At 38.5% G+C, this 20,175-nt stretch overlaps 1 protein-coding gene across 1 annotated transcript in view; it reads left to right on the top strand.

Moving 5' to 3' along the window:
- The window catches only part of KAT6B (lysine acetyltransferase 6B), an 84,893-nt gene that overhangs the window by 3,440 nt on the left and 61,278 nt on the right, over window positions 1-20,175 (top strand). The window contains 1 exon segment of the mRNA XM_015866809.2: window positions 1,686-2,565. Within this exon segment, the coding sequence (XP_015722295.1) occupies window positions 1,945-2,565 (621 nt within the window). The 5' untranslated portion in view covers window positions 1,686-1,944.

Here is a 20,175-nt window from a genome sequence, read left to right as displayed (position 1 = left end):
AGAGCCAGTTAATTCTTCAGGCCTCAAATTTGTGTCAGGAATGTGTCTTCATCCTGGCAGTCAGTTAAACTCTTCTGAGTCTGGAATTGCTTCTGCTGCAGTCAAATCTTAAGGATGACAAATTCATTAAATGAATCGATTATTGTTTTTACTGTTGGAGTGCAGAAGAGTTTCACGCTCAACAGTGATCATTAGTTCCTTTGTTATGAATTTTGTTGCGTACATGATAATAATAACTTGTGAAACGTGATCAGTAGCTTATGTTTAAAGAGGCTCTTGAGAGGTTCGAGGGAGAGCAGCTCTATAAGGCCAAAATTGTTGTTTTTTTTCCTGTACTTGTTTTCTTCACTGCTACAGTAGAATCTTTTTTAAACAGTATTACTGTATCAATTCATTTTTTTCCCCCAACTTATAATTCACTCAAGTTTTAAACATGATTGAAATGCAAGATGACTTGAATAAATGAATATAAATGAATGCCGAGAGTTATGTAATCATAGATATTACTGCTTGTTACAGGCTGTTTGCCATAGCTTAAGAAATGTAGTTTCAGGTTGCTTGAGTTTTAAATTTTGCTGAGAGACTGCTGGATCTTCTGCTTTGTTACAAGGCAACTCATCTGCCTTGATGATGATGATTTCCCACTTTTGATATTCATTTCACTTTAAAACTAATACAGTGCAGTCCTGTTTGTGTCTTCAAAAGTTTTTGCTTATATTTCATGTTGGGGGGGAAAAAAAGCTGTCCACTCATATTTAGTCATTAGATGACCACTGTGTTATTTGTGAGGTTTTTGTCTTTATTCCAAACTGTCTTGCAGAAACAATAAACTCCCAATCAAAATGGTTCTTAAGATTTTTCTTGAGTAAGTTTCTGTAGCCCCTGAGCTTTCAATTCAAGACTGATTTTTCTTTGCTTGTTATGGATCATTGTAAGCTGAATCACTGTAACATGATTTGTTGGTGTGACCTCCTGTGTATGTTTTCATGCTAACATGCATGTATTTATGTGAAAATGTGTTCTGTTGCTTTGTTTTCATTTTTGTTCCTCAGAATCTGTATCAAAAACAGGCGCCTGTTAACTGCACACCTCGGTGTGAAATGTGCCTTTGTAATTACCATCTACATTGCAGGATAGCTAGACGTGAATGCAGGGCTTAGTACTGCTGACACTGTTCTGATATTCAACTATTGATTCTGCTCAGCTGTATAATCAAAACATGTCGTAACACACCATAAGAAGTGGCCGTGGTTAATAATCTGAGTTTCACCAGTTTAGAGACTTAAACAGTCTATGTATAATCTGTATATGCAGTCGTATTATATTGATGGATCTCAGAGTGAGTTATAGGCAGCTGGTATTTCTGAGAGTGTTTTCAGATACTTGGCTTGAATGGGAGTTTCCTGTCGAATCAGCAGTGGTTTAAGTGTTGGGATGATGAAATTTAGGAGACCGAAACCTGTTGAATGCTTTTTAAAAAAATAATAATAATAATAATAAGTAAGGATTTTATGATAGCTTGCTTCATGTGGGGAGGGATTAATTAAATGTCTTGGGTAATCTCACAAAAATTTTTGCATACTGCATTATCTATTTACCCAATGAATAAATGTCTGCATGCATCGTGTTTTTTACTACATCATTGTGAAGCGTTCTCACCTGCCTCTTCCTCTTTCTCTTCTAAGGTTGCACCTTTCTTTGTGAGGATGTACTCCTGTCATCATGAATGAATCCTGTCTACGTTTCCGATTTGGTCAAGTAATTGGAAGCTTCAGTCAGCAGATATTCCCCTACCTTTTCTGACTCCTCAGGATGGATATTTTTGAGATGAATCCAAGTGGTGTGTGGAATCCTTTGGTTTGTGTTTGAGGTGTGAACGGCCTCCCAACGATCTGCTGAAAGTATAAGGAGGAACCTCTATGGGTAAACCATTACTGGTCAACCATGGTAAAACTTGCCAACCCACTTTATACGGAGTGGATTCTTGAAGCTATACAAAAAGTTAAAAAGCAAAAGCAGCGTCCATCTGAAGAGAGAATATGTCACGCTGTTTGCGCTTCCCATGGATTAGATAAGAAGACTGTTTCGGAACAGCTGCAACTTAGTGTTCAAGATGGTTCTATTCTTAAAGTTACCAATAAAGGCCTTGCATCTTACAAGGACCCAGATAATCCTGGACGGTTTTCATCTGTTAAACCTGGCACTATTCCGAAATCTGTTAAAGGATCTAGAGGAGCTTGTAATGAGCTTCGTAACGTGGATTGGAATAAACTGTTGCGAAGAGCAATTGAAGGGCTTCAAGAACCAAGTGGCTCCTCACTGAAAAACATAGAGAAGTATTTGAGAAGTCAAAATGACCTAGCAAATATTTTCAACAATCCTGCCTTTCAGCAGAGATTGCGGCTGGGGGCCAAACGCGCTGTGAACAATGGCAGATTACTGAAGGATGGACCTCAGTATAGAGTGAATTATGGTGGCTTGGAAAGCAAAGGAGCTCCTAAATATTCCAGTGGTTTCCCAGCTTCTCTTCCACCTGTCAGCCTTCTACCCCACGAAAAAGACCAGGTAAGGCTGGAAATACAGAAGTATATTGTGATAATGCAGAAGTAATGATCCTTCCTGTTCTTTATTTAGCCATTCACATGTATGTAAGTGAGGATGTGTGTCAAAGACCTGTGCAAAATCAATTCTGATAAGGCATGTTTACTTAGCTGTGTTGGACAGCATGTTGTTTGGATTTTTGATAGGTAAACAGGAGAGCAGCAGGGACAAGTGCAGCTGTATGCTCTCTTCTAGGTGTCAGACTGCTCTGTTTGATGGGCTGGTGTTGCTGAGCTCTGCTATGTGATTTGGTTGTGGCATTCTTCTTTTTATGTGTGGGCATATTTGATTTTTCTTGTGGTTTTAACACCAGCTGAAATGCTGCCATAAACCCCTTGATGCTTAAGACTCTTTGAGTGTTTTTTCTTTCCTAAAGATAATTGCATGTAGATACTTGGCTCCAGTTCTTATTATCTGTAGTTTTAGAGCTGATGTAACTATTATGGGAGATATTTGTGACAAACTTAAGAATCCTCTTCTTATTTTCAATTTCCTTGAACATGTGTGTACTGAATTTTTGTTTTGAGTACTTGGGCCTGGTTTTTAGGTTACTTATTCACAGGGTTTAAGCTTTGAGAAAGAAGGTAGGGGGAGGTGTCAATTTCCTAGTATAGAAGACAAGTTTGCAGGCATTTTGATTGCTCATTTAGTGTGGTGAACTGTATTTTTTTCATTGCACTTGGAAAGATGCACCCTGTTCAACTTGAATTAATTTATTTTAACTGGAATAATTTATGCTGTGTTTTTTGTTTTGTAATACTTGATGGCAAAATTCTTTTTGGCGTGGCATATCATAAGTGGTGATGTTGTAGAGATGCCATTAGCATCTCTTTTGAGATACTGTATTATGTTTGTTTGTTTATTTGTTTGTTTTGAATGGTTCTCAGTTGCCATTTTCCTTGAGCTGAATTTAAGGTGCTAAAGGACACAGAGAAGAAAGTACTTGTTTAAGATACAAGCATATTATAAAGAAGAGTTGTTTATGGAGGTGGCAGAGTTAACAGTTACCTGTAGGTTGATTTTTATTTATGTATTTATTTTGTGTATGTGTTTGCGAGTTTAAGTATAGTTGCTGCTATATGAATTTCTGCTGATTTCTGTCAGATTGGACTTCTTAGGTATCTGAAGGGTGCATGGGGACTCATGCTCAGTAATCAGAATGGGAATTCAGACGTGTCGCTTACTGTGCAATTACTGCTGTAGCCATACACTGTAAGGAAGTTAATTACTTGCAGTGATAAAGCTGTCTATTGTTTAAGAGCTTCCAGAGATTCTTCTGTAATTCTGAGGTGATGTGAAAAATGTGGAGACTGGAACAGCAAACAACTGAGATAGTTTAATGCTGTGATGCTTCATGTGAATTCTGTGAGAATAAACATGTTCCCTCTTAGGCTACCTACAGGGAATGGCGCCCATTACTAGCAGTGTTAGTTGGGTCATGGTGCTGAAAAAGCTGTTGTTGCCATACCAAGGTGCTGGTATAAGGATAAATCTGTCTTTCAGAAGTTAGTCCAATAAATCCACTGTCTAGCTACTGCTTTAGCAAGGGGAAAACAAATAAAAAAGCTTTGATTTGTATGCCTCAGAATTAGCAGTGTGACTTGTATGCTGAGCAGTTTTTTGGCATGCATTTCTTCCTGATATGTAACTACTGCTGATGCAGGGTTGATAAATATGCAGTTGTGTATTGACACACTGCATGTCCTCAGGTGCCATGCTTAGTTGTGCTACTTGTGGCACAGGTTGCTGTGCAGATATGTGTAGGCTTTCCTTAAATATAGTAGCTTTCCTGGTCTTCCAGGTGTGTGGCTTTGAATATCCTTCTGAAACAATAGTTCTGCATCTGACTGTAAACAGATGTCTGTTTATTATCGGGATGCGCTTGCATGATTCTTTGATGTTAATGGCAATTTATGAATGAGCAGAATGATGCTGCAGGAAAACTGTTCAATTGCTTTAATTGAAAGTATTTAGGTGGCTGCATGAAGAACATCAAGATCATTTATCTAATTCCCTCCTAAAATGTAGCCAAGTGATGATGACTTTGGGGAGGTGAGTGTATTTTAGAGCTTCTTTGTTTGGTCATATAGCTAACTCTACTGAAAACTAGTGCTGTCTCTCGAGATGAAGTTCAGTTATTCTATCTTTTAACTTAATTTCCATGATGGAAAGATCAGGAGGAGTTGCAGAAATCTGCTCAGATGACTGTTGAAGCTTCTTGAATTGGATGGTATTTCTTTAAACAGACACATAGATAACTTTCCTGCTGATGAAATGTTAAAACTTGCTGCATTCGAAGTCCATTTCTGTTCAAAGCTCCCTTTTTGACAATCTAAACTTTCACACTTGTAGCACCAATTGCAGACTGTTCAGCTTTCATGTGAGCCAGTACTGGTGGGGTGCTGTGGTGGTGGGTTTTGTGTTAGAGATCCCTCCGCCTCCAAGGCATTAGGGTGCCTGGTATGCTGAGAAGGTAAAATACTGCTGTAGTGCATTGTCACTGAAGTTAGTTCTGTGGGGTTGGAGCCTTGGCTATATTATGGGGGTGTGTGGTGTGGAAGGGGGAGCTGGAGCCAAGGTTTCCTCTGGTTAATGGTACAGAGCTGCTTTTCTTGCCTCTGTACTGATTGAGTGATTCGGTGCAAGTAGAGGCCCTCTTGTTTAAATGGAGGTAGAAATAGCTGCAGTTGGTTACAGTAGCATTAGGTGGTGGTACAATGTTTCATCCTGTTCCCACTGGCCTGGAAAGGCGGACTTGTTTTGAAGCACCGTATCCTTCAAGTGTCACCTTAGCTCTGGGGTTGGGGCAGTGTGTGTGGGCTTCCAGGTACTGGAAATGGAAATGTATTGCAGCGGTTGGGATTTTGTGCCGTTCCATAGTATCTCTGGGGGTTGCTTTTCCCCTTCTGTATGAAGGCTTGCAAGCACAGGGCTCAAGGAAGGACATATTGCATTGGAAAGTCAATAGCTATCAGGTCCCTAGGTGATAACGTTATGCTACTCATTACATTTTACATAAATTTTGGGGAGACAAAGCAGTTACTACAAGTATTCTGGTGGTGACATTAAGACAGACACTTGCTTGATGTGGATGGGTAACTTGAACCAAAGCACTTGAATAGGTGCCTGTTTTAAAACATGTTTTTGTTAAAGGGTAGTCTGCTCTTTAGCACTTTGCTGTACTGCAGTGCTTAGTTAGTTTTAACAGTTTAACTGCTCTTAGTGTACTTCCTTATGTTCAGAGCCTTACCTAGAGATCTCATCGTGCTTCACACCTTCTTTCATGCAGCATCTACTGAAAAGGGCTGTATAAGTATGTTAATCAGAAAATGCAGTGTAAAAGTTGAGAACATGGTAGAAAATGATGTGAACTGAGAGGAAGGTGAGGCTGAATATGCTTAGTGGTACCTAGATTTTGGATAAGCCTCCGATACATGAGAATATGTTTCTAGAAATGCAGCAGTAAAATGGAATTTAAAACTTCTGGTTAAAATCCTTAAATGGATGCTTAATTTTGTCTTAGATGGAGTCGGTTGTAGTGCAGCCATATTGATGGTGTTTCGTATGCATGTGCTGCGTTCCTTGTTCTTGCCACTTAAACGAGCAGTAGGACCATATTGCCATATGGGAGCTGTATGGAGCATGCTGGGTCTTAGGAGATGTTCATCTCCTGAACACAAATGTTACGCAAATGTAAATCTGAGGAAGTCTGTAGACAGGACTTTGAATACTTCTTAGCTTTTAAATGTAACTGAAATGGGGGAAAAAAATTGACACTAAAAGATGAAGAGGCAATGGCTGCTTGTGTAAAGCTTTCAGAAGACAGTGGGAATACGGGGTATATCTCAGTGGAATGTGTTCGGTATGTTCAGCAGAGCTGCTACTGAAAGTGTACTTTCAAAGGCAGTAGAAATGTGGCTCATTTGATAGGTACTGCATGGTGGTGGTGGTCCTGAACATTCTCTTTATGCAGCTCAGCAACTGTATTAGTAATTGTTTCCATTGGATTCTTGGCATGAAAACTCTCTTACCTTCCTCCCTTCTCTTTTAGTCTGTATTTCTAAGGTGACCTTCGTGGAAAACTATTGGTTTTGCATTATTATTTGTTTGTTTTGTTTTAATACTCTCAACTCTTATCAAATTGTTTTTGCTGGCCTAGGTGCATTTAACTTTTTAAGTGGAACTTGGCATGGGCTGAATTTCAGTTTTCTGATGTGCAGCTTGTGTCAGTGCAGACACTGGGTGTTCCACCTTCTGTCTTTTAGGCAAAGGTCCAATCTATAGAGAAGCTTTTTTGGCATCCAGGCTCCTCCCTGCTCTCCTCATCGGCTTCCTGCTTTTCTGTGGGCGGGCAACAAGTGGCAGTTGGCTGAGGCTTTTTTGCTAGCTCTGCCTTGTTCCCTTTGGCCTCTATGCTTCCCATTGAGTAGAAACAGAAAAATTAGGAAGAAGGAAAGTGCTGCTCAATCTGTCTTACTGGTTTACACATGAAAGAGTATTCAGTGCCTTACTTTGGAGGCAGTTTTAATGATAGTTTTTCTGCCCCTGAGGGATGATTCTGAGCCTCCAAATTCAGTGCTAAGTTAGTTTGCAAGAGTCTTTCTGCAGTGCTATGGTTGAGGAAGCTTTTGTCTTCAGAGACAGCCTGTGTTCCTGTCTTTATAACATCTTCATGGTGACAAGACTAAGCAATGTTAGTGATATTTGACAAACACTATTGTGTTAGTACATATCTTCTCAGTTCACAAGATATTTGCCTTCATTTCTTTGGAGCGTGGCCTGCATTTCAGTGCCTGTAGCTCTGTTAGGGAACTATCAGGGAAGACCTTACTTGTCCTCTTTTCCCAAGCTGAATGTTCAGAGTAGGAATGTAGTTGCACACAAGGAGCTTATGATTCTTGTTGACCACAGAGAACCATTCCAGTCCTTATACTGCAAGCTGGTTGCTCCTAAGGACTACTCAAACTTGATTCTTTTGCTGGTTTATCTTCAAAATTAATTGAAGGGCTGTAATGCAGAGAGAGGCTTGCACTGAAGCTGACAGCAGCCAGTTAACAATAACCTGCAGCGTTCAGCAGTTGTGTTTGTTCATCACCTTACTTTTCTGTGAACTCTTCTGTTTTAACTCAGAGTGACATTTGATTCTTAAACTAAACTGTTTTGCTTTTTTGTATTTTTTTTTATTCCCTCCAAGATTAATTTTTCTTTTAGTATCCAGCATGTGAATATACCCTTTCTCAGTATTTCTTTTAGAATTCACAAATGTCAGAAGTCTTCCTTAGAATTGAGGCAAACTTGGATGTGTTCTGAGGCGCTGTGTCCTCACCTTTTTTAAGTGCCTCTCCTCTCCCCTGTTGGCTGGTAGTGAGTTCTGACTCCTGGGTCTTTGTTCTGTGCCAGCTGGAACATGGTAACCATTCCATGCAGTTTCTTGGTGTTTCAGGAACTTGCTTGTAAAACAGATGATAAAAAACCTTGCCAACTTGCAGTTGTGGTAGTCTACTTCTTGACACTACCTTAAGAAAGTTGTGAGTATAGATCTGTATGGGAAATTGGTAATCACAGCCTGAACCTCTGATTAATCAGCTGAGGCAAGTGTCGGGTCAGCTGTGGGAGCACAGGTGAGAGTAATTTAGCTGTGCTCCTGGAAGGGGTGGAGTTCGACTCATTTAAGGGCTGACCACCACTAAGGCAGCATCTCTTGGAGATCACTCCTTAGTGGAGACTGCCTCTGTTTCCCAGTAGACCAAAGGCTTCCATACGGGTGAGTTTTTCCTGTAAATAACCTTTTGGATATTTACTACCATCTTTACATTATTGTCACCGTACAAGATCAAATGCCAGTCAACAATCATTTTCCTGTCTGATAGTTGGAAATGGCTGCTAGTGGTCCTGCTAGTGTCTTAGCTCAAAAAGCAACTCTTTGTATTCAGGACTATATTTGTCTGGGTTTAAGGACAGACCGGTGGCTCCCTTCTTTGATTGTTATGCCCTGTTTTGGGCAGGACATAAGGGAATGAAAAGCCACCTAGCTGGCAGCTCTAATGCTGTCACTGATGGCTACCTAACAAGAGACAGAGCAATCTGTTAAGTAGAATGATTTCCTCTGTATGCTAATGAGCTATTATGACATTGTCCTATACTGTCTTGCTAAGTGATTTCCTTCTTCTGGCAATTAGGAAAATGAGAAACATTGTGGATGGCTTGACTTTAACTTGATTAAATGGCCTAGAGTGCTTAAATAACTTAGCATGAAAGCTTGAAAGGTCAGTGGAAAACTTTTTGATGTGAAAACTTGTAAAAAAAAAAAAATATATATATATATATATACTGTGCTGTGGCAATAGTGTCACTACTGACATCTGTTGAACTTGAACTAGATTGCTATTAGGAATGTGGATTTTTTTTGTGAAATTCTCCAGTATCTAATCAACTAGTGGGTGAGCCTTTCAATTCTTTTTCTGCTTCCAAAATTCATAAACGTGGGCAACACTTGCATAGTCTCATGTTAAGCTTCTGACTTTGGAAAACAGATTTTGTCAGTTTCCGTCACATTAAGTCTCATTGTCTTGAGCTGTTGCAGATGAGGGGGATGGACAACGCACTTGACATCTCTGGCTCTGTGAGGTTAAGGAGACTAGGAAGTCTGTACCAGTGGTGATGGCAGTAGTAAACAGTGAGTTTTGATTTGTTCACTTAAGGCTTTGTTAAAGATGCCTGTGGTGACTATGGCTTCTCATTTCATATTGTTAAGATCATTAAGTGTGAATACAGATGGGAATTTTAAACCTATTTCTACGATTAAAAAACTTGACATAGAATATCAGCTGAAAATAAAATTTAAACTAGAGATTTTTAGGATGCATTTTACAGTTAAATTTAGGCAGTTACTGGACGTATTCACTTCAAAAATGCCAATTCTTATTTCTGAAACGCTGTTTAATGTAATTGTCCTAGTGTCAATTAATAGAAGCTAGATGAAGATATATGGCAGCACTTTGCAACCATTTTCTTTCCTAGAAATATAGAAACAAGACCGTTGTTTAAGAACTCTGGTGAATGTTGTCACTGTGGTGAAAGAGGCCTTTCTGGATCTGTTTTCTGAAGGTCTCTGCTTGCATCTCCTTGATAATGGAATCTAGCAATAAATTGTGTATTTTTGCTGGTCTTCCTTGTTCTTCCTCAAATTTAGAGTTGCCATTCAAATGGATGTTGCTGTAATGCACCCAGAGTCTAAGAGCGATTTAAAATTGCTTAAATGTGTTTGTAGCGATGTTGCTCTTAATAGCATTTGGCTTGAAGTAAATTTGAAGCAAAATTGCTTTCATGTTTTTCCCTGTCAGCTTATGTGACTGTTTATTGATGGAAATTATAACTGGTGTCATGTAGGTTTTCAGGGTTTTTTTTTTCTTTCCTCTCCATGCTCTTGTAGAAGAGCTTAAGGTTTCTTATTTACAAGTACAGGCAGTGTTTAAGCATGAGTAGTGTGAACTGTTAGTGATGGCTGTGTAGCAACACCAGGGCTGCTGTGCTTGGCTTTAGGTGAGAGTCATTTTGTTTCTATGGATTGTTGTGACCTGCAGCTGTGCTGTAGAGAAGATGTTACATAAGGAAAAAGACCTTGAAGGGGAAAAAAAAAAATGCAGACTCTATCTCTTGTCTCAGCAGTAAGAGATGAGCACACGTGGGAATTTTTGCTTTCTCCAGTGTTTTGGCTGTGGAGGGGCAGAGAGGCTCTCATCTATCTCCCTCCACTGTGGCAGCGCAGCCCATTGGTTACCAAGCACTGTGGTGCCATGTGGATGAGGCTTGAGACTTCCTGTCTGAATTATATGCAGAAGAGCTGTGTGTGATCTCAGTGAAGTTGTCTGAGAGTCATTGCTGATCTTTCTTAATCTACGGAGAATCTGCAGTAGGAATAGCACCTTGTGTAAGCTGTGATAGGTTTGCTCATGCTTTCCATGTGCTGTCCAGCACTTTATTTTGTCCCATTATGTTGTGCTGAGAGCTAGCACTGCTTGAAGTGCTGTTCTTTATATTGACCCACAAGAATGTGAATAACATCTGACTTGGAAGCACTATGGAATTCTCTTAAGTGCTTAGGATTTTTGGATAGCGAACAGTAGTTTGACATGTGATTATACAAAAATACAGTTAAAAGATGATGAAAAAGTCAGTGTTTGATAAGCACAAGAAAATTCTCAAGATCAAAGTGATCTCTGATATCGGAACTTAATAAGAGCTATTTAAACAAGTTCTAAGTTCACAAAGGCAACTGTATCCTTCCCTTATTTGTCTCAAATTTGACAAGATACTCAGCTGTTGTTTTCCTACTATGTTGCTTTTGTTTTATCCTGTAAAGTGTAGTAATCCTGTAGGAGTCAGGTTAATAATGTGCTACTGCTAGTGAAAGGGGAGGTCAGCACATTGGCTATTAAAACCAGGAATCTTATTATCAGTTAAAGGATATGTGTTGAAGGTTGGACACATATGGGGCATGATGTGATACACAACATGGTTGTACATAACTAAGCTACTTTCTGATCTCTGCTTTCCTCATTATTAGTAATGAAAACTGAATGCCACAGAAATTAATACCATGTAATGAATATTAATGCTGTTTTGATACTGGAGCATTTCATATTAATAATAATTTCTATGTATTTTGCTGTGTTTGACAACACATTCTGTAGCAAGGCAGTTTTTCACAAAGATGCTATGGATGCTTTCTGAAGTTTGGGAAACTACATTCAAAAAGTGAATGGAGAAAACCAGTCATGGAGCTTGACTGCCAAAGTGAGATAGCAGCACGTGTTATGTGCTTATGGAGTGGTCTGTTGCTGCACAAGTGAATGCGTACTTTTAATTACATTAGGAAGTATTATAACTCATGCTGTTTTAGGAACTTGTTTTTCTGTAGCCATTCTGAAGAATTACTCTTGTTGGGTTAATCATCCTGCTTGTCTGCCATAAATTCTGGGGAGGTGGCACACATCTCTTAATGCTCCTAAAGCTTTTAAAGTAAATTTTCAGTGACTTCATTTTTAAAGGTGACGCTAAGTGTTGTAGCCCAGTAATTCCTTCTCTTGCTGTCTGAGTATTTACTTCTATTTTCTTCTGACTAAAAGTCAAAGATGCTCTGTACTGGATAAAACATGAAATTCAGTAGTTTTTAAGAAAGTTCTTCAGTTTTAGTTCCTGTCCTCTGAATATCATTTAAAAAAAATAATGGAATTTGATCAGTGTTGAGTTCTATTCTGGATTTTGCCCCTGCAATTCCTGTGATAGACATTCTTTTGATTTCATGCTTATGTTTGTTTTTTTCTGTTCAACTAGAGCTGATGAGCTGCTTGTCTTACTGGCATGTTTTCAGATTTACAGTAGGGAGTTTCAGAATTCTATTGAGATCTCAACATGTAAGATGACAGTCTTTTATTTGGGACAGTAAACCATGGGAGAAATCTTGCTTTGTCTCCAGCTTCCTGTACAGCTATGAATTCAATATATACCTAAATTCTGGCCTGTGTGCTTACGGAAACTGTTGCAGCTGCTATTCTGCTCAGGGTAGGCTTATTTTATGCCTCTCTGAAAGTAGCAGTGATTTTGTTAGTAAACCTGTTGTGGTTGATTTTATTTGAGGAAAGTATCTTTGACTGGCAGCTGGCAACTTGGTTCTTCTTAAGAGAAAAATAGCAGGGTGTTCAAACTTCAATCTATGAACATGCCATGTTTGATTTTCCTGATGCTGTTCCAAACAGAATTGCCTACAGTCTGCTAACTTGAAACTGAATCTTAATTAACTGTGTGTTTCTTTCTTAATATTGTCTCTGGAAGTATTTTGAAGAGACCTCTGAAGGATTTGATTTCTAGAGTAGAGATGCTCAAGTTAAGTGCATCTGTGTGTAAGCTTTTTCCCTTTACTACCACACAGAGATCAGAGGAAGAATCTCATTTGCACCCTTTTTTGATATCACAAGTGAGTTTAGTGAAGACAGAAGTGGTATTTCAATTTTTTGTGAAGAAATTTTGTATGAAATCATGTAAAGGATGGTGCTTTACAGTTTTGGATTTTAACTTAGAGTCAGTTAAAGTATAAATGTCTTAGTGAACTTAGTGTGGGAACAAAAGTGAATCTCTCACCCCAATGTGGAACGGGGAGTGTCAGGGAAGGGAATCCTAAAATAATGTTAATAGACTTCAAATCTCTGATTTTGCTTTTCCACTCAAAAATATTGATCATGTTTTTAACTGGCTTGTGTATTAACTTTCAGTTTCTGGTGTCAGCCTTAATAGTAATATATTTCCACCTAAAAGTTTGGTTAACTTTGATCTCTTACATGCACAGATATGACTCACTGTCTTCTTGCTTTGTTACGCCATGACAACTTTATTTTTTTTCCTAAAGTATATGTTTAGTAGATATTACCAATTAGAGTAGACATCTGTTTAGAGATCACAAGCAATCAAAATCATGTACGCAGAAATTGTTGGCTCATGATGTCTCTAAAATAATTCTGTAGGTTCAGCTTCATTTTAGCTGTTGCTAAGAGATAAATTTCCATTGACATGAGGGATGTGAGGACATATCAGCATGCTACCAGTTGTTTTATAGGCACTTAGCTCTGCCGCCTTGCAGATGGTTGGGAAAACTCTTGGTAGTGGGTAAATGTGTGCTGATTATCTCATTGAATTAAGGTAACCTTTTGTCATTCATTGAATTCTGCAGACCAGGCAGTGAGCAGCTGCTCTACTGTTGTTGAATTCTGGATTTGGTGAATACAAAGATTATGCTAAAGGCTATTTAGTCTGGATCCAGGTACTAAATATTGGATCACTTTAAGAATTTTGTTTGATACTGCCTTCAATATTTTAATAATCAGGGCAATCATCAGCATTAAACCAAACTGAATTTTCCAACTTTCTTTTTTTTTATCAGTGATGTTTGAAAGTTTTGGAAGCAGGTCAGGAAGAGGGATTGCAAAGAGCTGTTGGTGATGTTGCCTTTTTCCTTTTCTCATTTCTTTCCTCCCTGTCTCTTAAAGTGCTACAGAGTGAAGTCACTTGTATATTCCCGCTTCTTGCGCTATAAAAGTTCTCTTATTCTTTTTTGTTTTTATTTTCAGTGCAGGAAGACTGATTTGATGTTAGCTCATGTGTCAAATATCAGTTAAAACCAGTTTCTACTTTATTTATGATACTTGTCTCAGAGAGATGTTTAATCATGAGATGCACAGACAGTGGAACTACTTCAGGTGACAGGACAGGTGACCTGGGGGGAGTATAGCAGAGGCTGTATAATGATGGGGTCAGGAAGGCCAAGGCCCAACTGGAACTGGACTTGGCAAGGGGTGCAAAGAAGGATAAGAAAGGCTTCTATTGGTAGATCAACTGGAAAGTCCAGGAGTGTATACTCTCCCTAGTGAGCAACTCAGGCAGGCTGGTAACAACAGACTGGTGTGTTAGTTAGCTCAACAGTATGAACTTTTATAGCTGGATTAAAATAATCTTTCTTTGATCATAAATTATGGCAGTGGGTTAAATTATGACAGACTTAAATGGATGATCTGTTAGAGTAGAATCAAAAGACCAGATGAATGCAGTGGAAGTATGGAAGTAGTTTTTAGAGCCTACTGCTTAATTCTGACTTGGGAGAAGATTCTCTTAGGGAGAATCTGAGGATGGAAGGGTTAAGGCTGTTCTGAAAACACATGAAAACAGAATTGAGTAGCCTGATTTATCCCACACAAGCTCTTTATGCAGTGCTGTGGTGTCTTTGTTCATCATCTGGAATAATTTGCCGAATTTGAGAAAGATCCTAATTCTCATCCAGAACGTAGTATGTTGTGAAGTAGAGCAGGTCCTGTAAGTGTATCACTAAAGAGGATCTGGCGGTTCTTCTCAGCTTTTTCCATGTATGATCCTAACCAATGTGTGTTGATAACTATTTGGAATTAATTCAAGAGTCTTGGATGACGGGAATCTGTAGACTAGTCTCTCAAGTTATATGTCTGAAAAATAATGAATCTATACAATTGTTTCATTTGGAAGCTTTGTAAACACAGATGTTTGAGTCTTTTTAGTGACTGCCAAGAACTTCCTATGTTGTCCCCAATGTTCTCCTGTAGAGGCCAGTTTCTTCCTCACAAGGCAGAGCATACTGACCTTCTAATGCTAGGTAATAGAAATACTGTTCTTTAAGTGTACGGCTCTGCAGATTTGCTTTTGTGTTTGTAGCAAATTGACACAAATGTGTCATAATTATCCTTGATGAAACACTGGCTTCATATAAAGTGCTAAGAGAAGATGCTGTGGCATTCTGTGTAGCTGTGGTACTTTTGCCTCACGGTGCCTGTACTGTGGAGCTTCCCAAAGCATTGGCCTTGGCTTTGAAGCTGGTGATGCTTTTTAGTTGTCTCCACTATTGATGGATATCTGCCTGTGGAAACTTATGGAGGCGGTTGGCTAGTCTGTTATCCTTGAGAAAATTCGTCCTCTCTGGAGGAATGTGTGCTGAGTGCTAGCAAGTCTTTCTGTGCTGCCTGTCAGAGCTGACAACTGACACCTGTTATCAGTGCAACAACTACAAGGCAGTGCCTTTCACCTCCTAGCAGGAAGCTACTTTTTTACTTGTGTTTTTTTTCTGTTGTTGTTCCTAGTGATGCAAAAGAAAATACTGTAGTATCCTGAAATTCTAAGCTGTCGAGAATATGGCTATCAACATATCAACAAAGCCCTGAAATTCCATAACAAAAAGCTGTATTATGCAGTTAACAGGTGGTGTCCTTTAAACTCATGGTGAGAAGCAAAGAAACCATAAAAAGAGTCTTATTTACTTTCCTGCTGTAAACTAAGGGTAGAAGTGTGTGTGTGGGGAGGAGAAGTAGAATTCTACTGTTCAGTGAAAGTTGTCTTCCCTGTGTTTTGTGCAGTGCCAACTGCTAGATTTCTAAAAGCATCCCTTCTTCATTGCTTTCTTGTACGTAGGGATAAAGGCTATGGTAAGTACAGCATGGCTGAAGGCAGTTGAATCCAGTCTTTCCTTTCTGCTACTGCTTTATTTTGTGATCTGCTGAAGACAGTTCATGATGACTGTCTTCACTGATGACAACAATGATGACTCGTTGAGGGCCAATAAGAAAGTGCTTCTTGGCTTTCAGAATTTCAGACATCTTGTGCTAAACAGGATACCAATTATTTTTTGTAGATTTGCTTGTTCTTGAGGGCAGATTTTTGCAGTAAATGAAAGTTTTTAATTTCAAAGAGCCATGATAAATTCTCACTGAAATGTTCTGTCCTGTTGATACATTGCCATTTCAAGCTGTTTGGGTCAAAGAAACTCCAAGAACATGCATTTCAGGTTTTTGCAAGAGGATAGAGCAAATTGAGCTCTTATCGCAAATGATATCAGCTAGGACCTCCTGCTCCCTGTTAGTCCAGGATGGTGTCTGTCATGACTGGACCTGCAGAATTTCTATCTTCACATCTCATTTACTGCTGTAATAAGGACTAAATATATTAATTTCTAGTATCAGAGGTAAATGAATCTTGAGCTGCTTTTCAGTCTCTAAGTAATGAGTCTAATCTACTGCAGTAAAAGCCCTACTAGTTGATGAGTGTAGTACTTTAAGTAATTCTGTTGGTTAAATCTAATTACTTTACAGTACTTTTTAAATCAAACTTCTACTGGCTGCAGGGCAAAGCGTCTTAAGCCTTGTCAAACTTAAACTGTACATTATGTGGAATTATTTTAAGCCTGATAAGTGTGATTCTTTCTTGTACAGTGTGTTCTGTATTTACAGGATAAGAGTTATGGCTGTTGAAGTTGGTCAATTATATAGGAAGTAATGGGACAGACTGTGTTGAGATGCCGGAAAATAATTGAGTGCAGAAATGAGAGCCCAACTCATTAGTCTGCAACGACGTAGAGTGAATGCAAGGTATTAATGATAAACTAGCTACTAATTATGAAGCTTTTTCTGTTCTACAAATGAGTGAATTTATAACTACCAGCACCTGTAGAAGAAAGTCTCTTAGGGCCGGAGGCGTGTGTATTAGAATGTATTTATTGCTGTGATAAAAGTTGTATTGCATTATCTGTCCAATTTAACCAGGAAGTATTTCTCGTATAGTTTAACTGTAAATCTGAAGAGGAGAGAGAAGACTGTAGGAGTGTGATTTTTGCATTGTAATGATGGTTAGCAGTAGCGATTCAGGAATTGATGCAAATAACTGTTATAAACAGCTTCTAAGGAGGAGAATTTTTTTGTCCTTTATGATGTAGTACCCACAGAATGTCAGTTCATCTTTCCATATATGCATTTTTGTATGAATATAAGATACATATTTGTACGAAAATGCTTTATTTGCATTATTACTATGTATAAAGTGATTTACCAACCTTGTTGTCCTTTTGTATATATATTTTTTTCTTTTTTGTGGAATCTCTGTATGGTCAGTGTATTCCTTGTCTGTGCGACAATCTTAAGGAAAACCCAGCAGTGGGAGAAACTCAGTAGGGCAGCCTCTTAGATAATTCTGGGTTCTGTCTTATGTCACATGAGCTTAAGGAATGGTCTTTTCACTGTCACGCTTTGTCAGCACTCACTTGTGGAATAATGAGTCATCTGAACATACCCTGTTAGCCTGCTTATGGACAGTAAAGGACATCTAGAAGGGAAAGCGAAAGGATTCCCACCTCATGCCCCATCGAATTGCAGTTACTACTGTATGAAAAGGGGAGACTAAGACCTGAAGGTGGTGGTGACTGCCTTCAAACTGCAAAGGAGTGGTTTGCTGTTGAGGAGGCAGGTTTCAGATTATTTTTGAAAGAATTACTGTAAAGGTGTGAGGATCTGGATGCATTTTTGAGGGGTTTCTACTGTTATGTGTTGTAGTGCATGTGTTACTTGTGGAGACCTGTATCTTCTCCTGGTGGTTTTTTTTTTTTTTTTTTTTTTTCCCCAGCGTAGTTTCATTGCTTGCATGTAGTTTTAACTAGGATTGAGTGTAACATTAACATTATTGAATGAATTTGGATGGTCATAGTTGTTTCTTTTGTGGAATGGGAAAATATTTTCACAAGGGCTCAAGGTGTTCTTGTTTCTTTTCCTTTAAGTTGCAAAGAACACTGTAATTCATTATAGGTTATCCGCCTTTTATTTGCTGCTCCAATCTAATATATGACTATTTACGATTCAGTTGCTATGCAGATACTGTGTTGTATCTTATAACAAGAAATTACGTGGGTGCATTTTTTTTCTCTCTGCAAGAGAGGCGGAAGAGAAATAAACTTGTGGAGTGAAAGAGAAGGGGTGGGACACAGCGTTGTTTAGTGAAGATAAAATCTAAACTTGTGAACTTCTCCACCTCTTAAAATCAGAGTGAAGGTTTATTCTATTTGAAGTAGATAATGTATGTGGACTTGAAGAGTCTAAGTCTTGAGTGTAGTGCTCTTTTAATTTCATGAAAGATTTTTTTTCTTGGATGCAAACGTGATCAAGCTGTCCCTCTGCACAAAGTGTCTTCTCTCTCTTCTCAAAGCAGAAAAGAACAGAAAAGGAAATGCTTGGAAGTGATTAAGATAATGCTTTGAGTTACTGTTTGTGTTTCTAAGTGCACTTTTAACTCTTTGTCAGAGGTTTTCAGTTGGGATTGTTCAGGCATTAGATCTCATGTGATGATGGGTAGCGACCATCATGCTCACTCTTAAGAGATGGAGCAGACTCCAAGCTGCAGTCATTGCGTGTCTGCTGAATTTTTCATTCTGTCCTGGCATCAATGGCTGGAGCCATCTTTTTCCAGTGCTGCCACTTCTTGTAGCTTCACATTGAGGGCAGTGTTGGTCTAATTCTTTTGGGCTGATGCTGTCACTTTTATGTGGCCACATGCCTTGCGCTGGGCTCCCTGGCCCACCTATCATACTGGCTCTGCAGAAGCCACCTGCTGTTGTTGTGATTTCCAAGCCAACTGAGTCTGGGAGCCATGGTGCTAAGCCACATCTCTCTTGAAGGAGTTGAACACAACCTTTAAACCAGGAAACTGGGGGGTGGGTGTAACAGCTTCTGTTGCTAAATGTTTTATTTTGCTGGTCTTTCTGCTATCTTAGTCTTTCTGTGGTTAGTTAGAGTATCATTCTACATCAGGAAAATGAATTGAAAGCAAATTACTGTTGACTCATGCTTAGATCAAATGTAAATGCTTTCAGCATATCATGTGTTATTGGTCTCTGTTCGTGTTACTTAGTAATGCACAATTGTTTTCAAGGAAAGGATTCTTTTTATTTATTTATTTATTAGTTTGTTCAAATATACCAAGCTTAATGAAAGGCAGTGTGGATTTGGTTTAATGAGACCCACTTCTATCAAATTTACTGCTTTAAACTCTACTACAAATAAAGTGAATTAAAGACCAAATTATTTCAATATAGATGTGCATTGAGCCAGAGTGTTATAATGATTAATTTCCTCAAGTGTTTAATTCCCAGTAGGTTTTTGTGTCAACAGCCAAAAAGGAATTTATTGACTTTACATTAAGCGTAGTTTGGTCTAGTTGATTATATTATTCAAGTGTAAATTAGTGGGTGGTAGAAGACTGTGTTGTATTGGGATTTTATTTTGTCTCGAGCAAATTGTCTCATGCCTTATTAACTGTTGGTATTTTAAATGTAGAGGTCTGACTCTTTAAGTAGGTGCAGGGCATTCAGAAGTGTTTTCTTGTGTGTTTCTTCTATTCGTTATATAAGAACATCAGTATTCAAGCAGTGCTTTGCCTCTACTGCCCGGCTTGCCTGCCATCCTAAGTTTGAATATTTTGTGGCAAATTGACTAGTGCTGTGTGGTTTGTATGTGTGGTTTTTGTTTGTTTTTGGTATGTTTTCCTTAGCATGCTATGAGCAGTATAGGCTCCATTTCAGTTTATACCAATTTACAAGCCATTTTCTCATCTGTAGTAAGAGTGGCTTAGACAAAAGTAACTTCTCATTTCTTCCTTTTCAAGTCCTATCATATATGTTTGTTACTCTAAATAGATGACTTGGTCTGCATGCACTTGAGTCAGGAACTATGATTTGACCCATGTCTCTCGTGTGAAGGTAATTGGAGGAATATTTGTGCTTTCTTTCTTATATTTCAAAGAGCAGAAAATGCCGTGTAGAATAGTTAGAACTGTGTGTCACTGCCAAAGGTGTATTCTCAAGTGCATTCATGCATTCTCTTCTCCAGTCCTGTAGCATAGTGTTAAAGTATAATTAGAAGTGATAGGTGTTGAAGTAGATGATTCTGATAGACCTTTTTATGTTTCAATTAAAAATAGTGCTGTGCAAATTACAAATTAAATAAAAAATCAGATTTCCAGTTGGACATGACAGCCCTCTAGTTTGAAAAATAATTACTGTTGGATCAAACTTTGTGTTCAATGTCTGCTATCAAGTTATCTATCAAAGAAAATGAGATGAGTGATTAAAAGGTTCAGATCAAAGGCAACTGATTTAGCTTTACTGGAGGCTCCCATCTTTTAATTTAAAATGTATCTATGTCTAACTGATTACTTCTCACATTTATAAAGAAATATTGACAT

The sequence above is a fragment of the Coturnix japonica genome, chromosome 6 (genome assembly GCF_001577835.2).
Source record: "Coturnix japonica isolate 7356 chromosome 6, Coturnix japonica 2.1, whole genome shotgun sequence".
In the NCBI taxonomy this organism is placed as follows: Eukaryota; Metazoa; Chordata; class Aves; order Galliformes; family Phasianidae; genus Coturnix; species Coturnix japonica.
Note: the sequence above shows the minus strand (reverse complement) of the source record. Positions and strands in the feature narration are given on the sequence as shown.